A 13,372-nucleotide genomic window follows, 5' to 3' on the forward strand; every position below is an offset into this window, starting at 1 on the left:
CATAATTATCTTGTTTTCTCCAATTGATATATTCAGGATTAGGTAGAATTCTTCCTTCTGAATCAGTGATCGAAACCTCTGGTTTACTCATAGATCCATCAACATAACAATATAGATCGTTACTAATAAGTATTGCTTCGAATTGATCTTTCCAGACTAAGAAATTCGATTCATCAAGTTTATCTGAGATGTAATTTGTGATGTTTAGAGTTGGAGAATGAGATTTTGAGATTGAAGAAGATGAATTTGACCGATCCGAGCTTTCTGACTCCATTGATGAAGCTTGAATTTGAAAAATTTTCTTAACCTAGAAGCTCTGATACCATGAAATGTTTCGTATTAGATGCATAGAGAGAGAAACAGGAAGAAGAAATTGAAGAAGAAAGAGTGATTTCCATTGATTCAATATGAGCTAAGAACTCATTTATATACACAGTTGTAGTGTCGTTATAGAGAGAGAAAGTTGGTTGTATAACAACCTAACAAACTAACCAACACATCAAAAGTTTATAAAAGCACTCCCTCACACTTTCTCTTTAAGCCTTATTTATACAAGTGATATACTCTTCTCTTACAGGGTATTTGTTTAGAAAATCAATATAAAAATAGAACTACTTCAATGAAATTATTTGTTCAAAATGGACTTTGGTAGAGTTGGCAAAGAAAAAGAGAAATTCTAGTTAGAAGCTTCTAAATTTCGTCCCTTTTCTTCCCAATAGTCAATTTTCTTCCAACTTTCTTTGTGTGTTTATTGATGTAATAAGACTTTCAACAATTTCTGGTTCTAGAAAAAAGGCAAGGGAGAAGAAATACTTGTGCTTAGAAATCAGATTTAGAAAAAAGTAAGTTACAAAGGAAAAATATAAAAAATGGGGTGAGAGAGGCTCGAACTCTCGACCTCAGGATTACGCTTAGAAGCTATGAGACCTACGCGCTAGCCAAATTAATCTCTTCCCTCCCATTGCTCTCTCTTTCTCTATAATTTTCCCTCTGAAAAAAATTCTCTATGTTGTTGCGTTGAAATTTAATTGAGAGAGACTCACTTGACTACCTTTATAAAAAGATTAGTTTCTATTTTTTTGTTTAGTTTCTATTTTTCGTTCTCTTATTAGAGGAAACAAAAAAATCTTAGAAAGCAAACAATTTAGAAAGAAAAACGGAAATTTAAGAAAATATATACACGTGTGTGATTTTGAAATAACCTCAATTAATAAATTAATTACGAGAATACTCTTGTTGTTGCTTCCAGACTATTTTGACTTCCTTTGAGACGATAACCACCCTCGTTTTATTGACTTGTTGGGTAAATTATTATTTTTTCTTTGTTAGAAACTTTTTCTTTTCTAATATTTACATATAATAATCACATAAAAAAAAATATGTACATATAATAGCCATCTTGACTTGGATAGTTGAATACACCAAATAGTAAATACTATCTCTTCATCAAAAAAAAAAAATAGTAAATACTATTGTCCATCTATTCTTCTAGAAGGTGACATGGCGATTCATCAATCGGGTATTTATTACTTGGCAAAGAAAAGGAAATTATTCGTTTGTCAAAATCTCAGTCGTTACTCTGGTATGACTGTATTTTTACTGGGTGTCAAATAATATCAATTTCGGTGATATTGTGTACAATGCACACAATTTTATGAAAAAAAAATTAGATAGTGCAACTTTATCTGATTTTGTGATGTGCTTAGTTCTTGAAGAAGATCGAGACAAAATACTTTTGTAATTTCAGTTCAATGGTTTTTTGCTCACTCCGCTATATAGACTTATTACACTTCAAATTTTCTTTTGTTTTGTTGAAATATGACACCTTAGAGCAAGTCCAATGGCAGTTTGTCTTAGGTCGAAAAAAATTACTTTTTCACCCAAAATTTTTGGCCTCAGCTCAGCCTCAAAAATTCAGCTCCAGCCTCAGCTTCTCTTGAGGCCGAAAATTTGAAAATAAAATTTCTCAATTTACTTAATAAAATTCAATTAAAAAAACATCGATTACAACTTATAATTGATTAAAAATTTAAAACTACTTAAATACGACTAAACAACGATAGAAAAATTAAAGATAACTAGAATGGGTCTCGTGGTTGACCGTTGAACCAAGCTTCTCGTGCTGCTATAAGCATTCGTGCGTCATGTTCGTCGAGAGACCTAGCATCAATCCTGATAAGTCTATGCCATATTGTCGGTTCTTGTGTTCCTTATCTGCTTGTAGATACTCTTGTTGAATCTGTAGGGTTTCTTGTTGAACCTTTACAACTTCCGTCAAAGTTGTTGCTCTCTGTTGGGATTCTTCATCTCTTTGTTCCCAATATCCATCATTCTGTGTTTTTGAAGCAGCAGAATGTGTGGATGGTTCTCCAACTCTTGCATTTGTTTTGGCTTGTTTACGGCCAATTGGTCTTTCCTCCGATGGATTGGTATTAGAATCTCTTTTGCCGGATGTTGACTCTCTTGGCATGTTTGCCATCCACTTGTGGTGTGTCATCAAAATTTTGTAAATATGTCGGAACCTAAAGCCTTTTTCTTGGTGATTTTTTTTATACATTTCAAGTGCTATTTGTAACTGAAATAAACAAAATATATATTAAGTATATATTATGAAGTGAAAAGATAGAAAAAAGAAATTAAAAAGTTTGAAACAATTACCCAGTCATAATCGTTTTCCCCGCTTTTTGGAACTTTATCTATTATCCTCAAAGTAGATATAAAACTTTGACATTCCTAGCTTATCTCATTGAAACGAGATTTACAACTTCTAAGTGTGCGTTGAAACTTTGCACTCGCATTATATTCATCCGATATTTTTTGCCAAAATACTTTGTATTTTTGACTATTTCCGACAACCGCATCAAATGTGATTTTCAAATAACAATTAGCAAGTAAAATATCTTCTTCCGGCTTATACAGTTCCCGTCCAGTTATCTTTGTTGAAGTCGTCCCTTCTTGCACGGGAGAATCCTCACATACTTCATAATCATCAACTCCTAATTGAGCCGACGGGTAAGTAGAGTTAGGGGACAACATTCGCATATAACTTTGGTTGTCGAATTCGTTGATGTCTAATGGATCCATGGGAGAACAAATTAAAAGATAGAAAAAATTTGAAAGAAATAGAGAAAGAAATTAAAAGAGAGATAGAAATGAAATGGAGAGAAACAAGAGAGATGAAGAGAGTGTGAGATGAATTTAGAATGGGTTCAACCCCTATTTATAGTGGTTGAACCCATTTCCAGTCGTTTGAGCAAATCCAACGGCTGGGAGGGGTCCCTAACGGTCATGTTGGGGACTGCTTCAGTTACCCCTAATGTAAGGGCGACTGAAGCAATTGGCAGGGGCGGAACCCCAGCTGACTGTTGTTGGAGGGTCGGGCGCATGCCAAAAATTCAAATTTGTAGCCTGCGCCTGGCCCGTGTTAGAGTTGCTCTTAAATTTAGGGCTAGTGTGTTTTTTGTTTGTTCATTGGAAAATAGTGATTCCTTTACTCTATATGGTTTGTCTTTAACGGGTCCCAAGCCTTTAATAGTAGTTCCATATAACATTTTCAAATAAAAAAAATTCAATAAACAATGAAGGATGTCAATATCAAACAACCATATAAACAAAACTATACAGCTAAATAATCTCGTATATATAACTACGTACCCTTTTTAAGATTTGAAAATTAGCGTCTCCATTCTTTATTTTTTTCCGTTTTTGCTATATAATTTCACGTGGCAAACATGTCCCATAACATTTTCCTTATTGGGTTCTCCAAATTTATATGTTGGTACTTTTTCTAACATAAAAGATTTCCCTCGACAAAAGAAACATAAAAGATTTCATATAAATCTCCTTTCATTTCAACAAAAAAAATATATATATATAAATCTCCTTTCCATCAATCATATTTAAAGATAAATTTTCTCAAACCATAATTGATTATATAGGCTATAGTTTTTTCTTTTAGCTAAATAAAGTAAAATCCATATGCATAAAAAAATCCACAACCCTCAAAGATAACCACATAAATATAAAATCATATGATTGTTGCTATTAAAATAAAATACGTATCAATGTCAAAAATTCCGATGCGTTTGTACATTTTTTTGGTCTTTGGTATAGGAAGCGCAATGTTCAGTAAAAACAGTGCATTAGATAGGGAGAACATTCCTTATGATAGGGAGAGATAAACACTATTTTCCAAAATAACTCAAAATTAAACGTTGCTCCCTACCCTAAAACTATGTTCAACCAAAGAGAGAGAAGCCCCTAAAACTATGTTCGATCAAAGAGAGAGAAACCCCAAAAATTATGTTCGATCAAAGAGAGATATAGAGATGTTGTTCGATCAAAGAGAGAGATAGAGACGGAAACTCTAAATCCTAGATAACTAACACAACACTCATCTCCATGGAAGGGCTCATACCTCTTGTTATTTCTTTGATTTCTCCACAAATTTTAGGGTTTTAACACTGATTACAGTAATTTTCTAAGAAGTTTCCCTTAACATAAACAAAGATTCACGAATGAAAATTTTCATCCATAACCACTGGAAAGTTAAACAAATTTCATCCAAAGCGGATGAAAAAATAGACCAATTTCAGCCGAACTCGCGGACCTAAAACCTAAAAAATGTTTGTTCAACGATAGAAAAAGACAAAAAATAAAAATTTATCTTTATCTTAGACATATTATCTTCATTGTATATGTCTTTGTTTAAGTCAATACCCTCGTTTAAGTCGATGTTTTTGTTTAAGTCGATGTCTTCGTTTAATTCAAATGACTCTTCTTTCTTGATGTAAGTTGCCTCCTTCAGTAATGGTAGTTTTTCATCCACGAGATCTTGAGATATCGTTAAAAGCTTGTAACTAATGGTGAATTTGATAGTTGTGATCGATAATAGGGTTGGGTTGATTATGCGAGACAAAACTACAAGCAAATAGAATATTAGATTTATTGTTCATTTTTATTCAACTCCTTATATTTTAGCATTATTTGTTAAATGATCCTTATAACGCTCTCCTTGAACCAATTTGGTGAAGGAAAAACAAATACATAAATTGACCTTTGTAACGCACTGTCTATACCAGATATCGCCCTACCAAAGACATTTTTTTGGTATAAATTTGACAAGCTTTGTTGAGTATATAATAAGTACATAAGTTCATTAATTATGGATTTAACACATTATATATAATTATTAGTATATTAATATGGTATTTGACTATTTGTAAGTACAAGTCCTAGGTTTTCTTTAGATTTGTTATCCTTGTGACCCTGGGATATATACGTGTGTATTTATAATTAATTTGCTTAATCTTATTTGGTATATCTAATAGGAGCCTACAAGGTTGAACTAATTCTGATATTTTATTTAGTAAATAAGATCTCTTTAAACTTTATACTATGTTCTTTTTTGTCAACACGTTTTTTTAACCTAAAGGATTATGAGTCCATGGGTATATAGACCAAAATCATTTTCATAATAGGTATATAGACCAATCTTCCCAAAATATGGACATTTAGTCCTTTTACAATAAGGGCATAAATAACTCATACTTTATTGATAAATACCCTCCATGTCCCTCGTCTAAAAAATCCGGGGTTGTTAAATTTCGGAATGAATCCGGAAAGTTTTCCAAACCAGGGGGCGTGATTTGGGGGAGATATTTAGGTTACAAACTGAAAAGATTTAATAGGAAGTAACGGATCAAGGATATTTTCCAAAACAGATTTTTCAAAACAGATTTGGAAAACGGATATTTTCCAAAATAGATTTTCTCTCTCATCCTTTCAGATTTGGAAACCAAATCTATATATCACTTTCTCTCACTTAATTTTCAGATTTGGAAAGAGTATATTTTCTGAGATCAATTAGCGTGATTTGGGGGTTAATATTCAAAACATATATATCAACTTTCTCTCACTTAACTTTCATTTTTTACTCATACATAAACACACATCGAATACAAATTATGAAACAAGTTCGTAAATTATGTGTTACTTATGACGAGGAAACCATCATTTGTCATGTATACAACGTAATTTATCATATGCGTGTGTGTCATCCATTATGTACCATTGAATACTTAGATTATTTTCTGACATAAATTACTTGTTTTTTATGTCATGTTAGGAAATGTATCACTGAATCCATTATGTACCATTGAATACTTAGATTATCCATTATGTACCATAAATTATAGTAACTTGTTAGGAAATGTAAATCTGAAATCATGTTTTTTGTTATAAAGTATGTGATTTATCATAAATTATGTATACTGTATAGTAAATAACACAACCTTTGTACGACTGAAAGGAAATTTTATTGAACAGTAATCTGTGTTTTATTGTAAATGAAAAGAACATAGTAGACTAGGTAACTTAAAAATAAACTCCGTCAGAATGTTGCCCGAGCTCTCGATCCTTACTGTCTTTGGTCTTCCAGGTTTACGGCGAATCAAACATGGTAGTGTTTTTGACTCTTCATTAAATGTACATGGTTCATCGAAGTTAGGGGCAGGGTTTATATGTTCCTTGTAAGTCTTCACGTAAGACTCCGTTGTCCAAACAGGATCATAGAAACAATCTTCTTCATCGTAATTTATACTTCTATAGTTTATGTGATGATTCTGTAAGAAATTCCATCAGTGCTGGTTTACTACAAGAAAAAAAAACATATGTATTAGTTAAAAAAAATTATAATCAAATTTACATACATTAATAATGAAAGATTTAATAAAAAAACAAATGAGATGGATCATAAATAACAGGGACAGATCAATAAATTATGTATAATATATGGAAAAGTACAATTGTTTATTAGGTTAAGAGAAGTTTTATATGCTTGTCATGGCCACTGTTCTGGTAAAAAAAGGACGTGTAATGTTGGATAAATTTTTCATACTTTACGAACCTTTGATCATTAATACTATCATCTTACGTGAAATGTATGCAGATTGTATCAGAAAGTATGGTAATTTATCGTAACGTAACTGTAATTTTTATTCTGTTACAAGAATCAGAAAGGATAAACATCAAGATATTATTAGCAAATTTTATCAGAAAACATGAAAAGTTATCGTAAAGTACCTGTACTTTATATTCTGTTATAGGAATAAGTGTGGATAATCACAAAGATCAAGAACTGTACGGACAGATGATTCTGATCTGCAAAAAAAACAAAAAAAGAAGAGGATTTAACGTAGATCTGAAGAAATATACAATGAACATTGGAAGGAGAAATAACATACTAACATTGAACAAATCATTAAATAAGAAATAAACATCAAAGATATTAAAGAGTTATGAAAGTTTTAGAGAGAGAAAATATAAATCTTCCATTCGAAGGTAGTTAAGATTACAGCAAAACAGATTCAAAGTTATTGAAATGGAAAACAAGAAAAGAAAGACCTAAATCAAGATTTGATGTTTTCAACGATTCTATATGAATCTTTAACCTATAAAGCAATAAAGATAAGATTTTAAACCTGAATAACAATGGCTAGAATAAAGAGATAAACAGTATAAAACCTAAATAACAATGGAAGTTTTGATGAAAGCTCTTGATTGAATATTAAACAATGGAATTTTTAACAGCTGGTGGTGAGATTAATTTATGTTTACTGAAGATTTCGTTTTTAGAGAGAGAGATGGAAAGTTACCGGATTTCAGTTACGAAATATTATCAATATAGTAGTTAGTTACAATTCAAACGTGATTGGAGAGAGAAAGTTGAGATAAAAATGGAAAAAATATCTTTAACAGTTTAGAATGTAAATCACGTTTTGATATTAAAGAAGGTTAATATAGGTATTAAATCTTTAATATGTATTATATGGATTTGTGTTTTCTCTCTAGATGAGACCAAAAGGACTAGATATCCATTTAAATTATTATTTAGGTTTTGAAATCCTTTTTAGGATTATAGAGGATTAAATCTCTTATTAGGACCCAATTTTTGGTCTATAGACTCAAAAATTAAAGGATTATTTTGCTTCTTATTCAAATTCTTGAAAATGGACACATTATTTTCATGAAGTTATAGTTTGAAAGTCAAGTACTCTGTTAGTATAATATAACTTTTTACCTTATAAAATTTCATTCTTTTTGCAAAGCGGGCACTTTTAATTATCCTTATCAGTTTAGATTCGTTTTTATAAACTAACACTTTCAGATTCGTTTTCTGTACAAATTGAGGACCAGCTATTCATATATCTTCATAAAAAGGTAACATTATTGTGGGAAGCCGAAGTTCCAAAAGGGCCTCCTATTAAAGCAGGTAGGCCCGTTACACCACGAGTGCCCCAAAAAGTTGAGAAATGTTATATACACTTACCGTTTTACCTGCCACACTCACATCTCCTCTGACTTCAACAAAATTACCTTGCATGTGAGTGTACACAACAAAAATGGTGGGTGCATTTTCAAAAATTACCTTACATGTGAGTGTACATCACAAAATGGTGAGTGCATTTAAAGTTTGGTCGTGCCTGTAAGTATATGTTAGGGCGCGTAAAGAAGCGTAAATCTAAATGGGTTCTCCAAAGTGTTGTTGGCGCTCATTTTCATGCATGTAATACGACACATAATTAGGCCTGTAAACGGTAGATTATCGGATCGGATATAGGCATATCCGTATCCGATAAGCTATCCGAATCCGATAATTATCCGACGGATATTAGAAATTAATAACCGAATCCGATAATATTAACGGTTATCGGATAATATCCGATATCCGAAACTTTAACAAAATTTCAGATTTGTTCTTTAAACTTTTGACCATTAGATCTAAATAATAAATCTCAACCATACATTTTATATATTATTATGAATAAATTTAAATTTTTTATATTGCTTATCGGATACAGATATTTATCGGATCGAATATGAGTGTATCCGATATCCGATAAGCAGATATTCGATAAGGAATATCCGAATCCGAAATTTCGGATATTTTTTTGAAATTCGAATACGGATGCAGATGTCGAATATCCATTGACAGGCTTACACATAATTAACAGGAAAAGCACCGCCTAAAGAAGGATAAATCTAAATAGGTCCTCCCAAAGTTTTGTCGGCGCCCATTTTCCCGTAGTTCCCGTCTAATCTTGGGAGGGGGTGGGGGAGGGTGTGTAATGTTTAGCGCGTATCGTTATTATTGTGACAATTGGATACAAAATCGAGTAATGAAAACAAAATGCACTGCCTAAATAGTTGGAAGTAAATCTATAATTTACATAGGGTATTTGTTTAGAAAATCTATATAAAAATAGAACTACTTCAATGAAATTATTTGTTCAAAATGGACTTTGGTAGAGTTGGCAAAGAAAAAGAGAAATTCTAGTTAGAAGCTTCTAAATTTCGTCCCTTTGCTTCCCAATAGTCAATTTTCTTCCAACTTTCTTTGTGTGTTTATTGATGTAATAAGACTTTCAACAATTTCTGGTTCTAGAAAAAGGCAAGGGAGAAGAAATACTTGTGCTTAGAAATCAGATTTAGAAAAAAGTAAGTTACAAAGGAAAAATATAAAAAATGGGGTGAGAGAGGCTCGAACTCTCGACCTCAGGATTACTCTTAGAAGCTATGAGACCTACGCGCTAGCCAACTGCGCCACCACCCCTTTAGTGTTCAATCTTGCCCTTCTTATAGTCTAACATAAAACCAGCCCGACCACGATCCCACTCAGTATCGACCGAGGTTTGTGGCCGGACAGGAATCAAAAAGATAAAATGTTGTATCTCTTGCTACATACTCCGGTCAGGATAGAATCGAGATTGTGGCCTTGGAACACTTTTAGCAATAGCTTGTGACACATTTAGTTATAATGAGCTTTTCTTTAGACCTTTTTACGCAAGTCTAGCTTAGCCTCCCACAAAAAAAAAACAGAAACTCTAAAGCAGCTTCTTGTTACTGCTGAAGGTATTCCTCCATTTACACATGAACTCCACTTACATATGCGCATGGAGTACAACATATCCATATATATATCATTATATGGAGTATAACAATTGGATACAAAATCAAGTAAATAGTTGGAAGGTAATCTACAATTTATATTGGGTATTTGTTTAGAAAATTTATACTTAAAAAACTATGATCACTTCAATGAAAATTCTTTGTTCAAAATGTACTTTCCAGAAGTTCTCATTCAAGCAATTCTATTGTGAATATCTGAATATTATCAAATTCAATACCATATTACTCATAATAACAACATTGATAAATTAAGAAGGAAAATATCTAAAAATAAATTTTTCATCGTCGTCATCATCATCTTAGTCACCAACATCGTAGTGGTGGCATTTTCATTCTTTGTCAAGGGAGTTGAAATAAGTCACCAATCCTTCAATTTTCTCTATGGCTTCATGAGTAAATCTTTTCCAATAGTTATATCATTTTCAAATGTTAATGTTGTTATTGGTAGTTTGTGTAGTTAAACGACCCTTGAAAAAGTTTCTACATAATCTCTTCAATGCCTCTCTATCCGGTTCACTTGTCTCTATACTTGCCTTCGCCTTTTCAGCATGAAAGTCTTGAATGAGATTGCGTTGGAGGAGACGATCCACTAAGTGATAGAGTATTTCTTTTGTATACTCTGGATGACCTTGGATACCCATGATGTGATCTCCATATCTAAACATCTCGATCCCTGTCTTATTTGACCATGCCATCACTTCAGCTGTCGGGGGCAATTCCCTCACCTATCAAGAAAACAAACATATTTTTCTCAATATGGATGATGACTTTTTTTTGTTGTTAGAAAGAATATCGATAATGACTTAATTAATATATATAGTTGCTCAATTACCTACTCTAAGATGTTTGTGGAACATGTTATTTCTAATTTGAAAAAAAAACTAACCTCGTCACGGTGGAATTCAATAATAGAAAGCACGGAAGGTAATTTGAGAGAAGTCAATGCGTTGTTAGATGACGAAAGATTGATAGTAGTTATGCCAATATCCCACCCTGATTCTGATCTTCCTGTCTTTCCTCCAATTGCGCGACTTAATATCTGAGTGAATAATCATATTGAGACAAAACTCCTATTAATAAATTTGAAAGAAAACATAACCGAAGGAAAACAAAAAGTGAAAGAAAATCATCACAATGAAAACAGACATATGTATGGGTAAGTATGTCTAGAGAGAAAGAGAGAGTGAGAAAACATTACCTGATGACCAAAACAAATACCAAGAATTTGTTTCTTCATCGAATTCAATTTCTTCAAAAGATTAACAAGTTTACAAATCCACGTGTCATTTCCATGAGCATCACTACAACTACCAGTAATTACAAATCCATCGAACAATTCAATTTCTTTATCATCGGGGAACTCGCCAATCGAAACTCTATATACTTCCCAAGTTTCTCCTTCTTCTCCTAACATTTCTACAAATACTCCAAAATATCCACCATAATTCTTCTTCACAAACTCTGAATCTTCCGCACATGCTAGAACACCAAATCTCTTCCCTCCCATTACTCTCTCTGTAATTTTCTCTCTTCAAAAAATATTCTCTATATTGTTGTGTAGAAATTTGATTGAGAGAGACTGACTAGTGAGTAGTGACTACCTTTATAAAAATGTTAGTTTCTATTTTTTGTTTTGTTTCTATTTTTTGTTCTCTTAATAAAGAAAATAAAAAATCTTAGAAAGAATGCAATTTAGAAAGAATTTATGATATTTTAGAAAATATATACATGTGTGTGATTTGGAAATAACCTCGATTACTAAGCTAATTACGAGAACACCCTTGCCCTTGATTTGTGACTATTTTGACTTCGTTTAAGACCATCTATTAACCACCCTCGTTTTGTTGACTTGTTGGGTTAAATTTCTTTTTTTTTTCTTTGTTAGAAACTTTTTTTTTAATATGTACATATGATAGCCATCTTGACTTGGATAGTTGAATATACCAGTCCTAAATTCTATTGTCAATCTAGTCATCTAGAAGGTGACATGGCCATTCATCAATCCGGAATTTACTACTTTTTTTTTTTGTTGAACTTGGGTATTTACTACTTGACGAAGACTCGGTTGTCAAAATCTCAATCGTTACTTGGGTATTTTCATCTGATTTTGTGATGTGCATGGTTCATGAAGAAGATCTAGACAAAATACTTTTTATAATTTCAGTTCTACCGTTTTTTGCTCGACTCCGCTGTGTAGACTTATGACACTTCAAATATATAGACTTATGACATTTCAAATTTTCTTTTGTTTCGTTGAAATATGACACCTTAACCCTAGGGCTAGTGTGTTTTTTGTTTGTTCATTTGGAAAACAGTGGTTCCTTTACTCTACATTGTTTGTCTTTAACCGGTCCCAAGCCTTTAACAGTAGTTGGATATAATATTTACAAATAAAACAAAAAGAAAATCAATAAACATTGAAGGATGTCGGTATCTAACAACCATATAAACAAAACTATACAGGCAAATCTTTGCAGTCTTACGAATTGTATATATAACTACGTACCCTTTTCAAGATTTGAAAGTTAGCGTCTCTACTCTCTATTTTATTTCATTTTTGCTATATAATTTCACGTGGCAAACATGTCCCATAACATTTTCTTATTAGGTTTAGGAAATTCTTGTTGGCCCTCTTTGTTGGCTATGGTCCATTCTTGGGTGCTCCAAATTGTATATGATGATATTTTTTCTAACATAAAGATTGCATATAAATCTCCTTGTGATCAATCATATTTAAAGATAAATTTTCTCAAACTATGCCATAATTGATTATATAGGCTATAGGAAAATGAAGACTAAAAAGATTCTAGAGGGCCAACAAAGAGAGTCGAACTCCTGTCTTTGGGATGGAAACCCACAGATTATTTCAGTAGAACTAGCTTAATCAATGATATAAGATGGTAGCGGGGAGTAATGAAAACAAAATGCACCGCGTAAATAGTTGGAAGTGAATCTATAATTTATACAGGGTATTTGTTTTTGTTTTGTTGAAACATAGGGTATTTGTTTAGAAAATCTATATAAAAATAGAATTACTTCAATGAGATTATTTGTTCAAAATGGACTTTGGTAAAGTTGGCAAGGAAAAAGAGAAATTTCCTCCATTTTCCTCCCCAGAGTCAATTTTCTTCCAACTTCCTTTGTGTGTTTACTGATGTCATAAGACTTTTAACAATCTCTCTTTCTAGAAAAAAAAAGTATGGGAGAAGAAATACCTAGATACTGAGAGAAGAAAAATAAGTAAAAAAAATAACAAAAATAAATGGGGTGAGAGAGGCTCGAACTCTCGACCTCAGGATTACTCTTAGAAGCTATGAGACGTACGTGCTAGCCAACTGCGCCACAACTCCTTTAGTGTTCAATCTTGCCCTTCTTATGTTCTAAATAGAACCAGCCCGACCAC

At 32.3% G+C, this 13,372-nt stretch overlaps 1 protein-coding gene and 1 non-coding gene across 2 annotated transcripts; both read right to left on the reverse strand.

The window, feature by feature from the left end:
* Window positions 1-9,526: 9,526 nt before the first annotated feature.
* Window positions 9,527-9,613, reverse strand: TRNAM-CAU (transfer RNA methionine (anticodon CAU)). Its single transcript is given in 2 exon segments — window positions 9,527-9,562; window positions 9,576-9,613. It is a non-coding gene; the product is annotated as a tRNA-Met (tRNA).
* A 526-nt stretch (window positions 9,614-10,139) lies between these two features.
* On the reverse strand, window positions 10,140-11,476 carry LOC147541331 (gamma-glutamyl peptidase 5-like). Its single transcript, XM_086636808.1, has 3 exons — window positions 11,168-11,476; window positions 10,856-11,008; window positions 10,140-10,694 (listed from the first exon to the last, which is right to left on the reverse strand). Exons 1-3 carry the CDS (start codon window positions 11,474-11,476, stop codon window positions 10,392-10,394), a joined length of 765 nt encoding a protein of 254 aa, XP_086492934.1. The 3' UTR covers window positions 10,140-10,391.
* Window positions 11,477-13,372: the final 1,896 nt, after the last annotated feature.

The sequence above is a fragment of the Eschscholzia californica genome, unplaced genomic scaffold (assembly GCF_041429995.1).
Source record: "Eschscholzia californica isolate CP2 unplaced genomic scaffold, dmEscCali1.0.p SCAF_4, whole genome shotgun sequence".
Classification (NCBI taxonomy): Eukaryota; Viridiplantae; Streptophyta; class Magnoliopsida; order Ranunculales; family Papaveraceae; genus Eschscholzia; species Eschscholzia californica.

Excerpts from the sequence above, each read along its gene's own strand:
- LOC147541331 (XM_086636808.1), bottom strand. The coding sequence starts at position 11,476 with ATGGGAGGGAAGAGATTTGGTGTTCTAGCATGTGCGGAAGATTCAGAG. Across the intron at positions 11,009-11,167 it reads GTATTTGTTTTGGTCATCAG|ATATTAAGTCGCGCAATTGG; the intron begins GTAATGTTTTCT and ends TTATTCACTCAG. Across the intron at positions 10,695-10,855 it reads TTGAATTCCACCGTGACGAG|GTGAGGGAATTGCCCCCGAC; the intron begins GTTAGTTTTTTT and ends TTTTCTTGATAG.